The 22,486-nt window shown below is 34.0% G+C and overlaps 1 protein-coding gene across 1 annotated transcript in view; it reads right to left on the minus strand.

Annotated features, from left to right (window-relative positions):
* Window positions 1-22,486, minus strand: part of HERC1 (HECT and RLD domain containing E3 ubiquitin protein ligase family member 1) — a 206,979-nt gene that overhangs the window by 110,099 nt on the left and 74,394 nt on the right. Inside the window, exons 13-19 of the mRNA XM_079125763.1 lie at window positions 16,886-17,011; window positions 15,725-15,946; window positions 14,606-14,758; window positions 14,154-14,286; window positions 7,468-7,659; window positions 4,526-4,747; window positions 2,498-2,671 (exon numbers count right to left, since the gene is read on the minus strand). Of these exons, the coding sequence (XP_078981889.1) occupies window positions 2,498-2,671; window positions 4,526-4,747; window positions 7,468-7,659; window positions 14,154-14,286; window positions 14,606-14,758; window positions 15,725-15,946; window positions 16,886-17,011 (1,222 nt within the window). The remainder of the gene's footprint in view (window positions 1-2,497; window positions 2,672-4,525; window positions 4,748-7,467; window positions 7,660-14,153; window positions 14,287-14,605; window positions 14,759-15,724; window positions 15,947-16,885; window positions 17,012-22,486) is intronic.

Consider the following 22,486-nt stretch of genomic DNA (forward strand, 5'->3'; position numbering starts at 1 on the left):
GATTCTATGAGCAGAATACATTAAAATAGGTAAGAAACGAAACACTATTTGGACAGAAATGAGTACATGCAATTAAAACCCAAATTAGAGCAGGAGATAAAGAAAACTAGTCAGGTGTTTTTTTTTTTCCCATTCTTTAATTCCATGTTGACACATCAGTATTGTACTTTTAAAACAGAGTATAGGGGCTGGGGAGATAGCTCAGCAGGTAGAGTGCTTGCCTCAAAAGCACAAGGCCCTGAGTTCCATCCCCAGTACAGCAAAGAAAAAAAAAAACAGAGTATATTCAGTAAATTCCAAATGGGGATGGAAGGTTTATTGTCACTATGTCCCCAGAGTGATTGTGACACTGTTCATATGACAAATTTACTAAATCCCTGTGCTATTTAAAAACAAAATCAAACAAAAAACATCCTTGGAAAATATTAATCCCAATTTAATTTTACTTAATCTCTTCTTAATACTACTATCTCAAAAGATAAAATGTTATACCTTGGATTTCCATTTCATTTCTGTATACCTAGGTCAAAATGTAAGTTCAGACTTACCTATTTTATTGGTGAAAAAACTGTACAAATATGCCTGATTTCAAGAAAATCCTATGTCCCACAAAGACTTAGAATGACAGTCTGTATCACATAAAAATTTTGTCCACATCTGATTCTTGAGAAGTCATCTTTTCTATAGGTCTGCTGACTATTGTGAAAACTGTTATAACTTACAATCACACAGGACTCCAACTCAAGGAGGCTAAATCTCATCTTAAAAAGCAAACTACAGTAATACCCTTTACTCTATTTCAAATTTAGCAGGGATTATTCTATGTGATTTTTTAAATAATGAGTTCTTTTAAAACATTTTCATTAAAGTTATGTTCCTTTCATACCAAGCACTACAGAATGTTTCCATTATTCAGGTATAAAGTTCATGCTGTAGTATATAAGCAATAGAGCAAATGATAAGATTTTACTCACCATATATTTATATCTAGGTTTTAAAAGTTCTCATTGCAATGTAACAAATGACAATGTGAGATAAAAGAAAATCTGTCTTTCTAAGCAAATGACACAAATATGAATATATCACAATATACACTTTAGAAAGTAAATTATTCTCCATTACCTTACCTTCTCACTTCTGGTAGGAATCAACACAACAGAATGAATGAATAAATGATTAGAAAACAAACAAAGTGGATGAGATTAAACTTTCTTTTCTGTTTGTTTTGTCTGTTTGTTTTTGGGATGGCATTCTGGTTATACTGCACAGGCTATCTTTGCAACATTCTGCCTCACTCACTGGAGTTGCTGGGATTACAGGGATGCCTCCCATCCCCTGCATGTGGAGATTAAACTTTGAAAGGTATCTTCTTGCCAGTGTTTTAAAAATCTAAATAACAGCCAGGCATAGTGGCATATGCCTTTAATCCCAGTGGTTCAGGAGGCAGGCAGAAGGATGTCAAGGTCAAAGCCAGCATCAACAACTTAGCAAGACCCTAAGCAACTCAACAAGACTCTGTCTAAAAATTTGAAAAAAAAAATTAAATTAAATTAAAAAAAGGGAGGCTTCTGGGGATATGGTTCAGTGTTCAGTCCCCCTGGGTTCAATCCCCCCCAAAATTTAAATGTTTCTCTATTCATTTTATTTAGAAAAAGGCCAATAAAAAGTGAAAATGTGTTTACTTGTACTATTTTTATCATAGAATAAATGGGAGAAAACTAAAGATGACATAAGAGAGAATAAAATAGAGAAAGTTAACTAGAGACATGTGATTCTGAACAAAACAAGTCATTGTTAAAGGAATATGGGACCTAAAATGAAATCAAGTACATTCTTTAAAAATTTACAAATAATATTAGAAACTGAAATACCACCATATAATTTGGATAGTATTATATTTAATAGTATACCTTGTCTCAAATTGATAATGGGGGGGGCAGGTATAGGGACTAAACTTGGGGGTACTCTACCACTGAGTTACATCCTGGTCCTTTTTTAAAAAAAAAATTTTGAGACAAGGTCTAAGTTGATGAAGTTGGACTGGAACTTGTAATTCTATCTTAGCCTCCTGACTATCAAACTGCTATCTCTACCAACATTTGGAAGTTGGCAAGTATTTTCTAGATAAAGAAAACACTCATCAGGTTTAGAGCTTAGATTTCTAAGTAAACATTTTTTTCTGTAATACTAGGGCTTTGAGAGGGAAGACATTCATTAAATATACCCTTATGAAGTTCCATTTATACAACATAGAATAGGAAAATAATTTATCACTTAAATCTCAGTTTTCACATAGTGTTTTCCTTTAAGTGGAATATGTGTATACAAAAAAGTACCTAGGGTATTTTCCATGAAGTGGAAAAAGAAACTGTTTAAAATTATTATGTATAAAATGTCTTTCCCTATAAAAATATGGTGATTTCTATAAATATTGCATATATATTAGTCAGAGATCTGAGTCAACTACATATTTACTTCCTTATCCTCTTTATCTTACCTTTGCTAACAGCATAATCCTGCATGCTGATCCAAAGGCTTCGGGCAGGCTCTTTAGAACAACCCAATGCTAGGTCTACATAGACAGCAATTTCAGGCCGCAACTTGTAATCAAAAGGCTTCTGTTCTTCATTTCCTGAAAGAGCTACTTCTAATAGGCAACTCATACATTTATCTAAAAAAAATAATAAATACTCAAGTTACCAATTTTAAGCCTCATAAACTTTCCTGCTACAAATAAATTCTTACCACATTTATTGAATGCACATATGAAATTATATACTTCAAATCATTTTAAATAGATGCTACAATGTTTTTCACTTGGAGATAGCATCACCCTTCTTACTATCTCTAGAAGAATGTGGAACTCTGGCATTTTGGCAGACAGAGGCCAGGGATACAAAATGTCCTATATGTGCAGCACAGTCCTGTATAACACAAAACTCTCTTGTTCAAAATGGAATGGCATCCTCTTTGAGAAACATGGGACCATAGGAAAGAGACAAGACCAAATTTTTTTCTCTTTTGCTAGACTTAAAGGAAAATTATCATCTAAAAATTATCCAAGAAAGATCAAAGATACCATGAACAATTTCTCAACTGGCAATCATATTTGTAGAGATGGTTCCTAACTTTTTAATGCAACATCTGGCATTCAGAATTCATCTCATATTTTAAAAACACATAAAACAATCCTCTAAATGATGGTCAGGTTTTTTTGGCAAGTCCCAAAAGTCTATTTAAGTCATAATACAATACAGTTATTAAATGTTTATACTTTTACAAGATAATACTTTTTCCTTCATTGTAAGTATTTAAACAAAAGAACATTTTAAAAATTTCATTATTTTAATTTAAAAACTGAAAAATTACATTAAAATTGATGTTGATTTATTTATATTTAAATCTAGTTAATTGAATAAAGTAAACACAATAGAAATATGAAGAAGGAAAGATATAGATAATTTTTTCCCTCAGGACATCATTTGGGACTATTAAAATATAAACATTGAGAGTAATGAAACTCTCTTTATCATGTTAAATATCCCTTGAAAAACATATAATTTAACTTTTTAAATTCAAGTGTATCATATACACCAGTCTAGCATTCATCAACCATGGCCCAAATCACTTTCTGGTTCATAAATGAAATGATGAATATACACTCTTATTAAGAAAAAGAAGAAATTCTTCAACTGCTTCCCTCAATCCTACTCTTCATGCTTGCAATACCCAAAGGAGAATCTTTCTCTCATTTTGTCTTAGATTTCCTTCTTTCCTTTTCTTTTCTCCTCCCTTTCTTCTTTCTCTTCTACTTTCCCCCTTCCATAATTTCTCTCCCTTTCTTCAGACTTTCCTCTGTGAACCCTGAGTTTCTCTTATCAAAGAAATAATGAATTTTATATCTAATAAGGCTATATAAACTAATACAACTCATTATTTAATAGACTCAAAATTAGAGGTATAGAAAGAGAAAAGGACTAATCTTAGATAAAACAAGATCATCTGTTGGAGTACTGGGTAAGTCCTCATGTTCATTCAGTCTGAGAGCCAGCTAGAGAAGTGGGAAATGAGGCAGGAAAGGAAAACCCCACAGATATTACAAATAAAGAGGAAAAAGACCGTCATTCACATCAGAGGGATGTTTGAAAACTGGGCAATGGTTAAGTTATGACAGGTACCCTTACAGTACTTTATATTCTATGAAGTAATTTATAACCCCTGAGATTCAGAACAAAATTAGTCAAGAATTTTCTCCATTTTTATGAGTTAAATACCTTGCTTAAAATGAGTAAAAAAGATAACAGAGTAGGACAAGACCTTTCTTAGTTTAGGGGACTCTTTTCACAATACCATGCACCAAGATATAACTGTTTTTTTCTGTGGCTCCAAGTTATAGTCTCCAACTTCCTATACAGCTAACATTGCAAATGTATATCAGTTTTCTATTCCACAAATTCAGAATAAGAGAAATTTCCAATGGAGGTACAAATAAGCACATTTTATAAGCTGCAGAGAAGCACATTACCTAACTGAGGCGTGTCCATTTCCACACCATCACTGAAAAGGGGTGTTTTCATCCAATATGCAGTGTCCTGTTCCTCTGGAGACACAGGGGAACCCTGAAGCATGCCACCAAGACACCGCCCAATAAGGAGAGCAATGGTCCTTTCCAGATCCACAAGCCACACCCAAGACTGAGCTGGCTGAGGTAATGGCATACCAGCAGGGTCAATTACTTCCGTCCCTCCTGTAGACAAAATCATTAGTAATTGTGTCTTTATCTGGCACATTCAAAATTTAAAAGCTTTCTCAAATCTGGTATTTTATACTATAATAATATAATGAGGCAAAATAATTTTATAATGAAAACATATAATACTTTCTATATATTTTCTCTGGTATACCAGGCTCATTTAAAATACATTCAGATAAGTTGTACTATTAAATAAAACTTTCCACTGGGGATATAAATCAGTGGTAGAACATTTGTCTAGGGAGCACAAGGCCCTCAGTCATTCCCTAATAGAGGAAAAAAAAAAATTTTAACTTTCTGAAATAAAAGTTTTCTTTATGAAGTCACTAATTTTTAAGATAAACATTAAAAGTCTATCACAAAATTATGCATATATTCTATTCTTATTCTCCAGATCAAATTTTATCATTTCTAGTTTGTCTTTGAGCACATTACTCTAAAGTCAAAAGAGGAGTAGATCCATTAAAGAAACAGTACTATTTAATTCTTTTAGGGCTTGAATTCAGAATTGTTTTGTAGTAAGATGAAGACCCATGCTTTCTCACTGTACATTTGGTTTTGGTTTTGTCTTTTTTTTAGTACTGGGAATTGAGTCCAGGGTTCTTTACCACTGAGTTACATCACCTGCCCTTTTTATTTTTTATTTTAAGACAGGGTCTCACTAAGTTGCTGAGGATTACGGGCATGCACCACTATACCCAACTATACCTTTGTTTTTAAGAGTTCTTCACTTTAAAAAAAAAAAAAGACACTTAAAGTTAAGATCATATAGTGATATAAAGAAAAACAGAAATCAAAAAATCAAAAAAACAGTTATTTAAAAAGACAAGGTTGGGAGAGGGAGCACACCCCCAAAATCCCAGATACTTGGGAGGCTGAAGGAGGATTCCAAGAATGAGGTCAGCTTGGGCAACTTAACAAGACCCTGTCTCAAAATAAATGTTTGCTTTTTTTTTTTTTTTTTTTTTTTTATTGTAAACAAATGGGATACATGTTGTTTCTCTGTTTGTACATGGCATAAAGGCATACCATTTGTGTAATCATAAATTTACATAGAGTAATGTTGTTTGATTCATTCTGTTATTTTTTCCCTTCCCCCCACCCCTCCCACCCCTCTTTTCCTTCTATACAGAGCTTCCTTCCTCCATACTTGCCCCCCTCCCTAACCCTAACTCTAACCCTAACACTAACCCTTCCCTCCCCCCATTATGTGTCATCATCCACTTATTAGCGATATCATTCGTCCTTTGGCTTTTTGAGATTGGCTTATCTCACTTAGCATGATATTCTCCAATTTCATCCATTTGCCTGCAAATGCCATAATTTTATCATTCTTTAAGGCTGAGTAATAGTCCATTGTATATATATACCACAGCTTCTTTATCCACTCATCAATTGAAGGGCATCTAGGTTGGTTCCACAGTCTGGCTACTGTGAATTGAGCAGCTATGAACATTGATGTGGCTGTATCTCTGTAGTACGCTGATTTTAAGTCCTTTGGGTATAGGCCAAGGAGTGGGATAGCTGGGTCAAATGGAGGGTCCATTCCAAGTTTTCTAAGGAATCTCCACACTGCTTTCCAGAGTGGCTGCACTAATTTGCAGTCCCACCAGCAATGTATGAGTGTACCTTTCTCCCCACATCCTCGCCAACACCTGTTGTTGCTCGTATTCTTGATAATCGCCATTCTAATTGGGGTGAGATGGAATCTTAGTGTGGTTTTGATTTGCATTTCTCTTATTACTAGAGATGTTGAGCATTTTTCCATGTTTGTTGATTGCTTGTAGATCTTCTTCTGTGAAGTGTCTATTCATTTCCTTAGCCCATTTGTCGACTGGATTATTTGAATTCTTGGAGTAGAGTTTTTTGAGTTCTTTATAGATTCTGGAAATTAGTGCTCTATCTGAAGTATGATTGGCAAAGATATTCTCCCACTAAAAAGGGTTGGTGATGTAGCTCATTGGTTAAAAAAAAAAAAAAAAAAAAAAAAAAAAAACAACCCTAGGTTCAAACCCCAGTTCTTCCCACCTCACAAAATGAGAAATAAAGTGCCATATCTGAAAGCAAAACGTTATTTCTATAAAGTACACAAAAAGAAAAGCACTGCAAGACAGGTTCTCAATTTCTAGTCTTTACATTCAACCAGCTATCTATATAACCAAGCAAAATAGTAAATACTGTCAAATGGGAGATTTAAAATGAAAAACCTTTAAGAAACAAAACTTTTTAGATGAATCTAATGTATTGATTAATAATATAGTGATTTCAAATTTATAAATAATATATTGATTGCAAATATATAGATTACAATATAAATAATATATTGATTATATTATTTTAAGTACCTCTAAGGAAAAAAATGATGCTGAATAAATTATGACACAATGCTTTCCTATCATGCATTGTAAGGTACCATCTCAATTTCAACTATGTCAAATTTTGAAGGAAAAGAAGTCTTAGAACCAATGAAATGACAATACTTAAGCCTGATAACCATAAAGACACTTTTTGTGACTCTCATATACAAGCAACTTTTTTGGTTGTCTCATATCAGTTTCTCACTTAGACTCTAAAGTCTTATAAGATAATCCTATCTCTGTGATTACACAAAACATCCAAGTGGCAAGACTTTAAATGATGTATACAAGAGTAACAACTTTTCTGACAAGTATTATTTCTGACAAGTATTTAACCTCTTAACTACCTTTACTTACCATGAAGAGGCCACTGTAGCTCTTGGTCTTCTAAAAGAGCAGCAGCTGGCAGAAGTCTATTAAGGCAATCAAGTGGTGGCAAGAGATCAAGGAGGTAACTCAATAAAGGACGAGCCACTGACACCGGGAGTAACAGAAGGGAATTAACAATCTGACAAAGCATGCTGCCTGCAGCTGAGACGTATATCACATCTATGAGAGCAAAAAATGCAATGTCAATTAACTTTCAGACAAATTTAAAAAAAAAAAAAAAAAGAACCTAAGAAATACTACTTTAGTTTGGAACAGGGTAGTCTAATTCAATAATTCTTTGCTGAACACCCACCTGGTAGCTGGTATCACACTAGAATTTACTAACTTTCAACAAACACTTGATAAGAAAGCATACATACCTTCCATACTAACAAATTCAAAGGATTAAAACTGCTTTCCTTAAGATGCATTATGAATTCTCATTCATTAATTTATCCTCATTTTAAAATCTACTCAAATATTTATTGAGAATCATCGAGAGATGTAGCTCAGTGCTACCGTGCTTGCCTAGTATGGGTCAATCCCTGGGTTCAATCCCTAGTACTGCAAAAGAGAAATGTATTGAGTACCAACAAAACCAGGCACTATTCTAAGTAAAGGAGATACAGCCATTACCAAGCACCCAAATTTCTTGCCTTGTGGTGATTACATTCTAGTGAGAGAAACTTTTCATACATTTTAAACCAAATTTGCTTTTTAAAATTAAAACCACCTTAAAACATGTCTTTTTATTATGGATATTTATTTTAAATCAAATTTGTTTCAATATTCCATTGCACTTGAGATTAGAAGGAACATTCAGAGATGACATCAGTTTAAACACATTAAATTTTATATCACAGTGAAGATGATGTTGCTTTTGAACATTTTGTTCATCACTACACCAGAAGTTGGAAAAAACCACAATAGGCAAAATATGTGCATCTAGATTAGGACTAAAGTACACTAAATATAGCTGATACAGTTCAAGAAGCTCGATCACTAGGTACCATGGAGTCAGGCAAGATGGAGTCTCCCACAAACATGCCAAAAAAGGCACAATGATGACACAAATCCTAAAGGATACAGGAATTAAAGAAGAAGAGCCAAGAGCTATAAACCAGGTGTTGGAGTCTGCCTTCTGATATGTGACCACAATTCCGTAAGAGCTAAAAATTATTTAAGCCACGCTAAGAAAGCTACTGTTAATGTAGACGATGTGCAGAATGGCAATCTAGTGTTGAGCTCACCAGTCTTTTACCTCTCCTTCCCGAAGAGATTTTTTATTAGATATTGTAAGGCAAAGAAATCAAACCCCTTTGCCATTGACCAAATGATAGTCAGGTTCTAGATTGCCAATTTGATAGATATTGTTCAGCAGCTCCAAACTATGGATGCACGTCTATACAAAAAAAGACATCTACTTCGGCAGGAGTAAGAGCTCCAGATAAGTGTTGGTTCAATTACTATCAGATTAAAAAATAACAGAATGAATCAAACAACATTGCCCTATGTAAATTTATGATTTTTAATAAAAAATAGCTTTAATAAATAAAACATCAATAATTTATAAGCAGTTATCAGTGGTAATTATGATGAATAATCCCTCTACTAGGTTTTAAGTAGAATGTGGTAGTTCTGAATGTTTCCCTCAGTTGACAGCTTTGCTATAGCAGTTACCATTTGAGGCTTAGTCAAGTTTTGTGTAGGTAGCATGCAGTTGTTTTTGAAAAGTCCATACTCTGGAATCAAACACAACGAAGTTTGAGTCCCAGCCTCATAATTTAACTTTGGGCAGATTATTTAAACCTCTACTATCATTTCTATTTTACATATGGAATACTTACCAACTTTGAGTTATAATGTCAAGATTTTAATAAATATGAAGTAGTTAGCATTATTAAATACCACTGTGGCCATCATCACTGTGTTTATAACTGTCTATAGATTGTGAGTTGCTTAAGGTCAAAGATTCATGTCATTGGTTTTTCCTCCTTTTTAGTCCTAACACAGGACCTCAAGTATTAGAAGTATTCTGAAAGCACCCTCTAAAAGTAAGTATAGTTACAGCCAACAGTCTGGTTGATGATAACTTTTGATATTAATTTTAAAACTGGGAGGATCCAAATTCACATCACTGGAATTCATATCACTAATATTACTATGGGTGAGCTTGCTTGCTCCCCTCTTCTCTTTTATAACATGGGAGTCACCAAATCATTCCTTTTTAATGACTGCAGCATGGCATTTCTAATCCTGAATTTAGAAAACCTGATTTGAAGAAAGATCTATAAGCCTACAGCAAGTAGTTAATCTTTTCTAATGATAGAGCAGCATTGTGGTAAAGGATGTGACTATTGGTTTCCAAGTCCTCCTATAGAAGTGAGTAGCTGTGGGACCTTGGGCAAGATTAAGGTTGCCAGAATTAGCAAAAATACAAGATAACAATTAAAATTGAATTTCAGATAACTATTATTTAAGTATGTCCCAAATATTGCATATGATATGCTTATACTAAAAATTATTATGTATCTGAAACACAAATCTAATTGGATATTCTTTATTTCACCTAGCAGCTATTACCTTAACCTTTCTAAATTTGAGTTTTCTCATCAATTGAATGGGATAATAGTAGTATCAACCTGATAAGGTTGTTGTGAAGATTAAGTGTAAAGTACTCTGATTAGTAAACAGTGTAGAGAAAATATCAATAAATACTTTTATTGATACTCCCAAGTGTTATGGGTAGGGCTATAAATATTTGTTGATATTATTTCTGAAACTTCCTGCTATCAACTATGATGATTAGCTTGTAACAGATTGAACATACTGTCATAGACAACTATTGAACTGGACAAAATACATTTGAAATTTGTTTTTAGGGATTAAATGATTGACAGTACAGGATTTGTTTTAGTCAGTTTTTTTTACTGTAACCAAAAGAACTGATAAGACAACCTAGAGGAGGAAAAGTTTATTTTGGCTCATGGTTTCAGGAAAAGTTTATTTTGGCTCATGGTTGGCCGACTATATAGCTTTACTGACCAGGGACAAAATATAAACCCCAAAGCTATACCACCAGTGATACACTTACTTCCTGCCTACAGTTTCTGCCCAATTAGTGTATATCAGTGGATTAATTCACTAATTAGGTTACATCTCTCATAATCTAATCATTTCACCTCTGAAAACTTTTCATTGTCTTATACATAAGATTTGGGGGAGGGATACCTCATATCTAAACCATAATAGGACTATAATCCCTGAGAGTGAAAAACAAATGAACTCAACTTTTGATCTTCCAGTTTTCTGAAGGAAGGTGTGGGGAGCCATCCTTATTTAGCAGAATCATACTAGGTCGAGCCTCATGACACAGGCTTGACTTCCTAGAACTGGCAGATAGGAAAGTCTGACCCAGACTGCTGGGGTGAGTGGGGGGAATGTGCTGGGGGAGTTGGTCCCTGTCTATGATAAACGCCTAAGAAAATGGCTCCCCTAACTCCACCCTATCCTGTCCATCACAGAAGAAGCTCTTCCTGTTCCAGTCCCCTTTACGTGTGTATCTGAAAATAAAAGAGAGTTGTTGGGCTACTCCATGTTGTTAGAGGCCAGAGCTGGTATGGCCAGACCCGTCATGCCCCCCTCTCATTTAAAAAGAAAAAGAAAAATTAATATGAGATTAAGTACTCCCACACTAGGACCATCAACCCCACAAACCATGCCTGTTAAAATTAAAGATTCCAGCGTCTCGCACAGGGCAAAGGTTTACAGTAAAGGTGCCCGCTTCACAGTTTGTTGCTGAAAAAGCATCAATTCCTGCAAAATCAGCAATTCAAAATGTTCTAATTAATTCATCATTATTTCAATTCAAAAACACTCTTGTTCCCATTAATCTGGTATCATCACAAACCACTGCCAGTGAATTATCAAATGCACCATAAAAAAAAACAATGATATCTATGTTAATTTGTAATCTAGTCTTGATGCATATAACAAGCATATTTGAATTCATTGTACTGAAATTAAACATTTCAAGTTGTGTTTTAGAAAGCTTAAATAGTATTTAGTGAGTACAGTTGCTGCACTTCGCAGTTGAAATGTTGGATTTTCTTTAACAGAACTAGTAATGGTTTTCATCAGTCTTTTTGTACAAAAATAGTTGTTCATCATGTTGAAAAAAATTAAAATAAGTAAATTTTAGATACTTGTGGAACAGACAAAAGGAGGTATCTAATAGGCAATAATTTGAGTTTCTCAGCTTGTTTCTTTCTTTTCAGCAGGAAAACTTGAGGGTTCATTTGGTTAAGGACATACATACCAAATTATTAGTCATGTTTTGAAAAATCAAGAAAAAATACAAGTAGGCAACAACAAAAAGGCTCTAGTACTCAGGAAAGGAGTTCTTAGCAAGATACAGATATGGGAGTCATTAACATACATGTGATAGTTAAAGACATCACTGAGATTAGACAAGTCCATTCAGGAAGAAAAAAAGAGCTTAAAATTCAGAGAATCCTCCATTTTAACAGCCATGTCCAAGGAAGAAGTCTACAGGAACCCATGGAAAAACAATGGTCAGAGACATGAGAAAAGATAGAATTGTGACTATAAACAAGGTCATAGGAGAAAACATTTCAAGTAGGAAAAAGGAACACTGGCAAATGCTGGAGAAAGAGAAATAGTAGATAAAAGCATCTTACTTTATACCATTTAAAACTAATGTTTCTGAGTTTACAGCATTCAATGTCTTTAAATTAAGCCTCTATCATGCCAATTAAAATTTTTTAGAAGCAATTAGTGCTATCATCACCCCTAAACCATGATCAAAGGGACAGCTTTTCAATGTTTTTATTAGTGCATTAGAGTTAAATATAACAGTGGGGTTCACTTTGAAATAATCATAAATGCATATAACATAGTTTGCTGCTTCTCAATTCCCAGTACTACCCCTTTTTCTCTCCTCCTCCCTCCTTTTGATCTCCCTCCTCTACTCTACTAAATTTCCTTCTATTTATTTTTTTAATTGGTGGATTATAGTTATACATAAAAGTGGAATTCATTGTGATATATTCATGTATATCACAGTTGGCCCCCCTTACCCACCCCTCTTCTATTCCCCTGAATCCCCTTATTCTACTGTTTCCCTTTTTATATCTATAATACCTGCCTCTTTCTTTCCCCCCTTATTTCTCTCTAACTAGAGAGGAAATACAAATAGAGAAAACATGTAGCCCTTGACTTTCTGAATCTGGCTTATTTTACTTAGCATGATATTCTCAAGTTCCATCTATTTACCAGCAAATGACATAATTTCATTCTTTTTTATGGCTGCATAAAACTCCATTATGTATATATACCAGAGTTTCTTTATCCATTCATCTGTTGAAGGGCATCTAGGTTGGTTCCATAGTTTGGCTATTATGAATTGTGATAAACATTGGTATGTATTACCTAGATACTGATTACCTAGTATACTGATTCCAGTTCTTTGGATAAATGCCAAGAAGTGAGATAGCAGGGTCATATGATGGTTCCATTCCTAGCCTTTTGAGGAGTTTCCATATTCTTTCCACAGTGATTGTACTACCTTGCAGTCCCAACAAAAAACAGCATGGTATTGGCATAAAAATATACAAGAAGACCAAAGGAGCAGAATACACAGAGACAAATCCACATAGGTACAGTAATCTGATCCTTGACAAAGGCATCAAAAACATATATTGAAGAAAAGACAATTTTTTTAACAAATGATGCTGGAGAAACTGGATATCCATATGTAGAAGAATGAAATTAGATCCCTATCTCTCTGCACAAAAATCAACCCAAAGTGAATCAAAGACATAGAAATTAGACCAGAAATACTACAACTACTAGAAGAAAACATAAGATCAACACTCCAACAGGCAACAACTTCCTTAAGAAGACTCCTAATGCTTATGAAATAAAAGAAGAATCAATAAGTGGGAAGGTTTCAAATTAAAAAGCTTTCTGCACAGCGAAGGGCATAAAAAGAGAACCTACAGAATGAGAGAAAGTCTTTGCCAATTACTCTTCTGCAAAGAATTAATATCCAGAATAAATAAATCAAAAAATTTAACACCAAAAAGACCCAGATAACCCAGTCAATAAATGGGCAAATTATCTAAACAGACATTTCTCAAAAGAAAAAATACAAGTGGCCAACAAATACATGAAAAACTGTCCAACATTTTGAGCAGTCAGGGAAATGCAAATCAAAACTATACTAAGGGGCTAGGGTTGTGGCTCAGTGGTAGAGCTCCTGCCTGGCATGTGAGGCACTGGGTTCAATACTTAGCACCACATAAAAATTAAAAAATCAATCAATTAATTAATTAATTAATGGTATTGTATCCATCTACAACTAAAAAAAAAAACTATTCTGAGACTTCATCTCACTCCCGTTACAATGGCAATCATCAAGAATACAAATAACAACAACTGCTGGCAAGTTTGTGGGGATGGTAGATGTACACTTACATATTGTTGGTAGTACTACATATTAATACAAAAGTATTTTTAATAAAGAGTAGTTTCAAGATCATTCCCCTTCCACTCCAGGCTTCAGGCCCTCTTAAGGTTTTGGAAAGGCAATCGAGTCTTCCTTTTTAACCACCTAACCACCAATTAAATGTGAAATTCAATGCCAAACATACCTCTTAATTTATCTCCAACACTGCCATTCCAAGGACTTTCTTTGAGCAAATTTGCAGAACGTGAATAAATATCTGTGGCATGAGGCAACAAGAGCTGAAGATGTTTATGAAGTAATGCCACACTGCTTGAGTTCTGAGGAAAAAGAAGTTCATAAATTACTACTTTGAAAGATTCAAGTACAGTTTGGTGCAATGGTGCACACCTGTAATCCCAGCAACTTGGGAGGCTGAAGCAGGATGATCGTAAGTTTGAAGACAGTCTCAGCAACTTAGCAAGACCTTGTATCAAAATAAAAATGGCTAGATTGTGGCTCAGTGGTAAAGCGCCCCGGGTTCAATCTCCAGTACCAAAAAGAAATAAAGATTCAAGGTACAAAAATATTATGGCATAACCAAATATCTGAGTTTCAAGGTCCCTAATGGATCACCATAAAAGGCAAAGAATCATGTACCTCACTGATGTTATTAATATGGCAAAATGCCAGCAGCTGTTTCTGTAATGAACACAGCAGTTCATGAAGATGAGCAGGTTGACTGTTTTCTGATGATGATGTTCCAAGTAGAAATTTATCACTATTCTTTTCTAGCTCTCCAAATGCTTGATCCTAAAATGAGGTATAAATGAATATTATATTTGAAAATTTGAAAAAGTAATTCCCTATCACAAATGATTCTAACTTAATAAGTCATCATCTCCTTTTTCCTATTACCAATTTTTAAATCTTTGTTGTAATCCTTATGCTATTAACTATTAGGTAGTAAAATTCATCAAGCAATTTCAATTTGTTTTTCCATTAAAAACAAACAAGTAATGCATGCTTCACTACAAAAATTTTGAAAATGGAAAATAAGAAAAAGGAAAACAGTACAACTAAAACAGTATATCTTCTGTACAGATTTTATTTTTACGTTTGTAGATTTCTAACATAATTCTTAGAAATAAGTGAATTAGAGACGTACGTATTATAAATGAATGATTTCATATACTGAACTAGGAGAGAAATTGTTATAAAGGATTATAATGGCCTTATTATTATAGAGATTATAATGGCCTGGGTTAGAACCTAAAGAAATGAACTAGAAAAAGTGGCCTGGATTAGAGGCTAAAGAAATTGACTAGAAAAAAATGGAGAGATTTAAGAAACACCACATACTAAAAAGTAATAGTTTCATAATACAGGGAAAGCTATGGGGCCCACTATTTACTCTCCTACTGACCAGTCTATTAGTCAGAAGCAACTGCATTGTTTAATTATAAGATTTTATCTGGTTAAAGTTAATCCCTTGCTCATTATTCTTTTTAAATTTTTTTCCTATTTTTATCTGTTTATTCTTCTTAATTAACATGAAAAAGTGTGGTAAGATTCTACTATAAATCTTTTTGTAACTCTCAATTATATGTCATTTGGCCCCTCTTTCTTTTAAAAGACCTGACATGTTTCCCTCTTTGGGAAGATGAGTTCTAAAGTTTCATTTCTATTATAAGTGTTTAAAAAGCAAAATACCTTGACCTGAGATCCTTATCCCTTTATTCTTTTTTTTTTTTAAACTATAATGAAAAAGCAACTTACTGTATAAAATCCTAAATTTCTTAAGAGGGTCTTCATCAAAATTTCAGCCAAATGGGTATCTGGATGGCAGCTCTGAGTGCCATAAGACTGATCTGACAGGTTTCCATAGCTAGTACACACAGAAGAGAGGTCAGCAGCATCAGATGGTGAACTGTAGCCAAGTAAGGAGGCTACATGTGTATGATCTTGCAAACTTGTCAAAATGATATCCAGTTGCATTCTCTAAAGAACAATGAAACAGGAACACATAATTAGCCTGAAATGCATTCGAATTTTTTTTCAAAAAAAAGGATCCTAAGGGACACTAAACTATACCTTTGATGCTAACTAATCTATCTAATAGCCCAGATAAATAGTAATCTTCATGAAGTGTATAATTATAAGAAAAAACCTATTAATACCATTCAGGAAAATGCAACTTACAGGTTTTTATTTCATCCTTCAAAATAAAACCTAAAACTGTAAACTGAAATGGCATACTAAGCATAATAATTTAAGAACTAAATGTAGATAGGAGTAGGAAATGCCAACAAATAAATATGTTACTCTACAGAATTACCCATGACAACTAATTATTCTGCCATTTAAAATAAATCACTTGAAATCTAAACCAAAGAAAATTACATATTGGAAAGCATCTATGGATATTATTTTGCTAGTTATTACCACCTTCCTACTCAAATCTGTATATCTATAATTGATTCTTCTACTTGATTAAACAAAATATACTTATTTTAATGTACTTAAGATAATAAAAATGAAAAGAATCAGCGATTCATATCCTAAAACACTTTTTCTTAATATGATCTTTTACCTTTAAAACAAATAATTTCAGGCACAATTCTGGGCACTACTATAGTACTAGTACACACCCCGGATTTCAATTCAGCATACAACAAATAAACCAAAGGCTCTTGGGCTTGACATTATAATCAACATTGAAAAACTAGTCATTATTTTAATAATTAGTCCCAATAATTTAATGAATTATCACCTGTTTCACCTGATGTCACTAGATTGCTAGGAATTCTTCCAATAAATAACTAGAATTTTGCCATATCCATTAAGTACTACTCCATGAACACATGGCAGTTGATTATCTTCTTTCCTCTCAATTATTTGTGATATTACTAGTTTACACAGATCCAAGAAGAGGCTTACCTGTCCTTTAGATAAGCTTTCCCATCTATCAGGTCCTTGGGGTAAAAGAGAATGAAGTAATTCCATCCGTTCTCGTAAGGGAGGTAACAGCATGGTAGCTCCCACTGACAGAGTCTCAATTACAACCTAATATCAAAAAAGAAAAGTAGATTGATTGGCCTGATTCTTATTTTTTTTTTAATAAAAACACATGAAAAGTGAGTCCATTGACTATTAGGATTATAAGAAAGTGGCATGTTCAGAAAGAAAGTATATAAGTCCTTCTTTAGATATCTTTAAAAGTCTAGAACACAAATTTTGGATTTGCTATCCCCAACCATTATTTAGTGTTGATCTGACAGTGTTGGGCCTAGTAAGAAATTGTGCAAAGTGGCCCCACTATTATGAGTATACAGTTTAATGAGGAAAATACAGACCCTGAAAAAGTAATTAAAAGTAAGCCTCATGGAAGGTTTCTCTAATTATTAAGTATTTAAGAGTTGAAGAGTTAGCAGGACTTAGCGAGATAAAGGTCCATGTAGTGTGAACAACACAAGGAATAGCTAGCTATATTATCTTAAGACCTCACAACTTCTCAGGGTTATTAAATATTAATTTTTTATCATCCTGCACAGTTTAATTTTTTTATTTGTTCTTTTTAGATATACATGACAGTAGAGTGTATTTTGACATATTATACATACATGGAGTATAACTTATTCTAGTTAGGATCCCATATCTGTGGCAGTACATGATGTGGAGTTTCACTGATGGTGTATTCATGTATGAACATAGGAAAGTTATGTCTGATTCATCCTACTGTCTTTCCTATTCCCATCCTCCCTCTCTCCCCTTCCTTTCCCTTTTTCTAATCCAATGAACTTCTATTCTTCCCTCCTGTGCTTTACTGTGTGCCAGCATCCACATATCAGAGAGAAAATTCAGTCTTTGGTTTTTTGGGGATTGGCTTATTTCACTTAGCATGAAAGTTTCCAGCTTCATCCATTTATCAACAAAAGTCATAGTCATACTTTTTATGGCCAAATAATATTCCACTGTGTATATATACCACATTTTCTTTTACCCCTTCATCTGTTGAAGGGCACCTAGGTTGGTTTCACAGCTTAGCTATTGTGAATTGAGCTGCTGTAAATATTAATGATGTCACATCATTGTAATATGATAATTTTAAGTCCTTTGAGTATATACCAAGGAGTGAGATAACTAGATCAAATGGTATTTCCATTCCAAGCTTTTGGAGAAGTCTCCATATTGCTTTCCAGAATGGTTGCATCAATTTGCAGTTCAACCAGCAATATGTGAGTTTACCTTTTTCCCCACATCATCGCCAATATTTATTGTTACTTGTATTCTTTTTTTTTTCAAATTTCTGTTTTTATTGTTTGTTATTATTTATTTAAACTTTTGGTTTTCATTTCCAGAAGAAAATACTGAAAGAAAGAGAGGTTTGATCCCATGGGAAGTCTCTGGGACTAACTCCTTCTATTCCTTGAAGATCCTTTAGAGATCCTCCACTGTGTGATGGACAGATGTGTCCTACTGCAGGTTTGACAGCAGAGCAGGAGAAAAATGTTCCAATTCTCCAACTCCATCACATATCATGTAATTCCACCATTGTTTGAAGAAAGAAGAAGAATCAAATGTCAATGGGACTTGGCAATGGCAAAGAGAATCATATATACTCTCTTCAGTTAAGAACATTTCAGTGGGTCTCACAAATGGATTGATTTCATTAAGTTCACCTTTGCTAGGTTCTACTCCACTCTGTCCAGGAAGAGCTCTTGGTGCAAGTTCTGCTACCATATAGCAGGCCTCTCGCCTTGGAGTCCAGCACAATAGCTCTGTCCTCATGGAGGTGGAGCACCCGCAGCCACTTACAGGGCTCCTACTGGCTACAGAAGGTGTCATCACTACCCTACAGCCTCCATGTTCTGTTACTTGTATTCTTGATCATTGCTATTCTGACTGGAGTGAGATGGAATCTCGGTCTAGTTTTAATTTGCATTTATCTAACTGCTAGAGATTTTAAAATATTTTTTCATATATTTGTTGACCATTCGTATTTCTTCTTCTGTGAAGGGCCCGTTTCATTTCTTTGCCTATATTGATTGAGTTGTTTTTTTGGTGTTGAGTTTTTTGAGTTCTTTATACATCCTGGAGATTAATGCTCTATCTGAGGTACAGGTGGCAAAGATTTTCTCCCATTCTGTAGGTTCTCTCTTCGAATTCTTTATTGTTTCCTTTGTTATGATTTTTAGTTTGATACTATCCCATTTACTGTTTCTTGATTTTACTTCTTGCACTTTAGAAGCCTTATTGAGAAAATTAGTTCCTAAGCCAACATGATGGAGTATTGGGCCTACATTTTCTTCTAGTAGGTGAAGTGTCTCTGGTCTAATGCCTAGGTCCTAGATCCACTTTCATTTGAGATTTGTGCAGGGTGAGAGACAAGTTCAATTTCATTCTGCTATGTATGGATTTCCAGTTTTCCCAGCAACATTTGTTTTTAAGAGGCTATCTTTTCTCCAATGTATGTTTATGGTGCCTTTGTCTAATATGAGATAACTGTATTTATATGGGTTTGTCTCTGTTTCTTTTATTCTGTTCCACTGGTCTTCATGACTGTTTTGGTGCCAATATCATGCCATTTGTGTTACTATAGCTCTAGTATAATTTAAGGTTTGGTATTGTGATACCTCTTGCTTCACTTTTCTTGCTAAGGATTGCTTTGGCTATTCTAGGTCATTTTTCCAAATAAATTTCAGGACTGCATTTTCTATTTCTATGAAGAATGTCATTAGAATTTTAACAGAAATTCCATTAAATCTGTATAGTGTTTTTTATAGTATGGCCATTTTAACAATATTAATTCTGCCTATCCAATATTTCTATTAATCAATGTTTCTAATTCTTTGAATTGTATAGTATAATAATTTAAAAATTCAAGTGCACAGAAGAATTAATAACCCTTCTATCAAAAGTCATGTGTTCACTAACAGTTAATAATTGATGGGCTGGGGCTCAGTGGCAGAGTGCTTGCCTAGCAGGTGTGAGGCACAGGGTTAGATCCTTAGCACTGCATACAAAAATATACAAAGTCATGCTGTCCATCTACAACTACAAAAAATTTTTTTAAAAATTGGAAAAACCTTTAATGACTTCTTCAGGTTACTATTATCATACTAAATTTTAGTTATATAAATTTAACAGAGGTGATTAAGGATTAAGGACTGAAGTAATGTACTACTCCTTTCCAAAACCCATCTAAAAACATGGGGAACAGCAGGGAACTTAACATAAAAAGATTTTTTAAATGGTAAGGGAAAAACATCATCAAAATTTTAGAAGCAGAAAGCAACAGGTTAACTGACATAAAGAGACCTGAAAAGGCTGTAAAAAAAAGTCATAAATGAGAAAAATAAAAACGCACTTCGATTTATACTCAAGCACCTCTGCAATAGAGGTCAAAGGAGGAATTTGAAATAGGACTGGTTAAAAACTGGTTAAGATAATGGGCACAGCTGAGGATAGGAATAGTAAACTAAAAATAAGGGAATTTTAAGAGAAAATATCTTCTGAATGTTGAAGCTCCTGAGCTTTTTTTGTCTACCATAAGACTGTTACCCAGGTTTATAACTTCTGACAGTATGTTAGGAAAGCCTTCCTTTGGGAAATCTGACTATCCTAAAAGAAAAGACCTTATAGGACACTGCCCCTAAAAAAAAAAAAAAAAAAAAAAAAAAAAAAAATTAGCCCAGTCCATCAAGCTACAGGGGCACAGAATCTTCCCACCACTCATTTCACTCATTTAGTGTTAAATTCTGTTTTTCTTTTCTTTCTTTCTTTCTTTCTTTCTTTTTTTTTTTTTTTTTTTTTTTTCTTAATGGTGTTGGGGATTGAACCAAGGAACTTTGTTCATGCTAGGCAAGCATTCTACCACTGAGCTATATCCCCATCCCTGGTGCTATACTCTTAAACACGACTGGGCAGCCAAAATGTGTTAGAAACTTTTAAAAAGCCTTTTATTATGAAAGATATTAAAACAGTCTAATTTGTTTTAAAAATAAAAATTACATATAAAAAAATTAAGATTTTATTCCAGTCCTGGGGATTCTGCCACTGAGCTAGTTATGTTGAGATAGTTGCCCAAGTTGGTTTTACACTTGTGATCCCCCTGTCTCAGCCTCCCAAGTAGCTAGGATTGATAGGAACGAAAATTACTATATTCAAAAAGGGTAAGAAATCAGGAAAGTAAGTTACTAAAGAACACTCAAAGGGTAAAGAACAGAGATCTTACAAATTTTTAAAAAATGAACATAGTGTTTTGAAATCTCAATAGAATGTTGGGAGTAGTGGACCGCCTATCAAAATAAAATATAAAAAGGGTATGTAGAGCTGTTGCAGAGCATTTGCCTAGCCTGTGTTCAGCCCTGAGTTTAATCCCCAGTACTACACATATACGTAGAAGAAGTCTCAATAGAAGAGTTAGAATATAAAACTAAACTCAAGGAAAAGGGGAAAAATGGAAAACAGGAAATAAAATGCAAGAGAATTAAGAGGACTGATCCAAGAGGTCCCAGTATCCCAGTGATAGAAGAATTCTAGAGAAGAAAACAGTGAAGGGGAAATCAACAGAATACTTCAAGATAATTTCTTAAAATATCATGCAAAGTGAAATAAGCCAATCCCCAAAAAACCAAAGGCCAAATGTTTTCCCTGATAAGTGAATAATGATACATAATGAGGGTGACGGTGGGAGGGCAAGAGAAGAATGGAGGAGCTTTAGATTACATAGAGGGAAATGAGAGGAAGGAGGGGGCAAGGGATATGGAAGATGATTGAATGAGACAGACATCATCATCCTATGTCCATGTATGATTACACAAATGGTATGAATCTATATCGTCCACAACCACAGAAAAGTTGTACCCCATTTGTGTACAATAAATCAAAATGCAGTCTGTAAAAATAAATTTAAAAAAAAATTTTAAATAACAACAAATTGAAGGCTATGAATTTCCCATCTAAAGGATATCTACCACAATGCATAAAGTCAGACCCATATCAGTTCTTACCATTTGCAATGTGAGAACACAAAGGAGAAGTGGAACTTGCTAAATCATCCAGAGAGGAAAACTAATTTACATAATTAAGAAACAATGTGGACAGCACTAATTTTCTAAGTAATACTTAAAGCTAGAAGAAAACCAAGCTGTCTTCACAATTTTTATAGGAACTTGATTTCTAATGTAGAATTTGACTATTCATAAATATTTTCTATTCTCAAACACTTAAGGGTGAGAATATTCTTAATGTGTTTTCTTATTGACCATCTTTCAGAAGCTAATGGATACAGAAATCCAGCAGAAGCTACCTTACCCAAGGTTAAGGCCAACATTGCCAGTAAAAAGAGATATCAATATGAACCCTAAATGATGATGTACCAAGGACACACCATTTCAGTGGTATTCTCACCCAAAATATAAAAAATTGATTCAATCATAAGACAATAACAGAGAGATATCCAATAAAATAACTGATCAGCAGTCATGAAGTACCAAGGTCAATAAAGGAGGCTATCTCTTCCTCTGGAGATGGTCA

The sequence above is a fragment of the Sciurus vulgaris genome (assembly GCF_902686455.1).
Source record: "Sciurus vulgaris genome assembly, chromosome: 2".
NCBI classification, from domain to species: domain Eukaryota; kingdom Metazoa; phylum Chordata; class Mammalia; order Rodentia; family Sciuridae; genus Sciurus; species Sciurus vulgaris.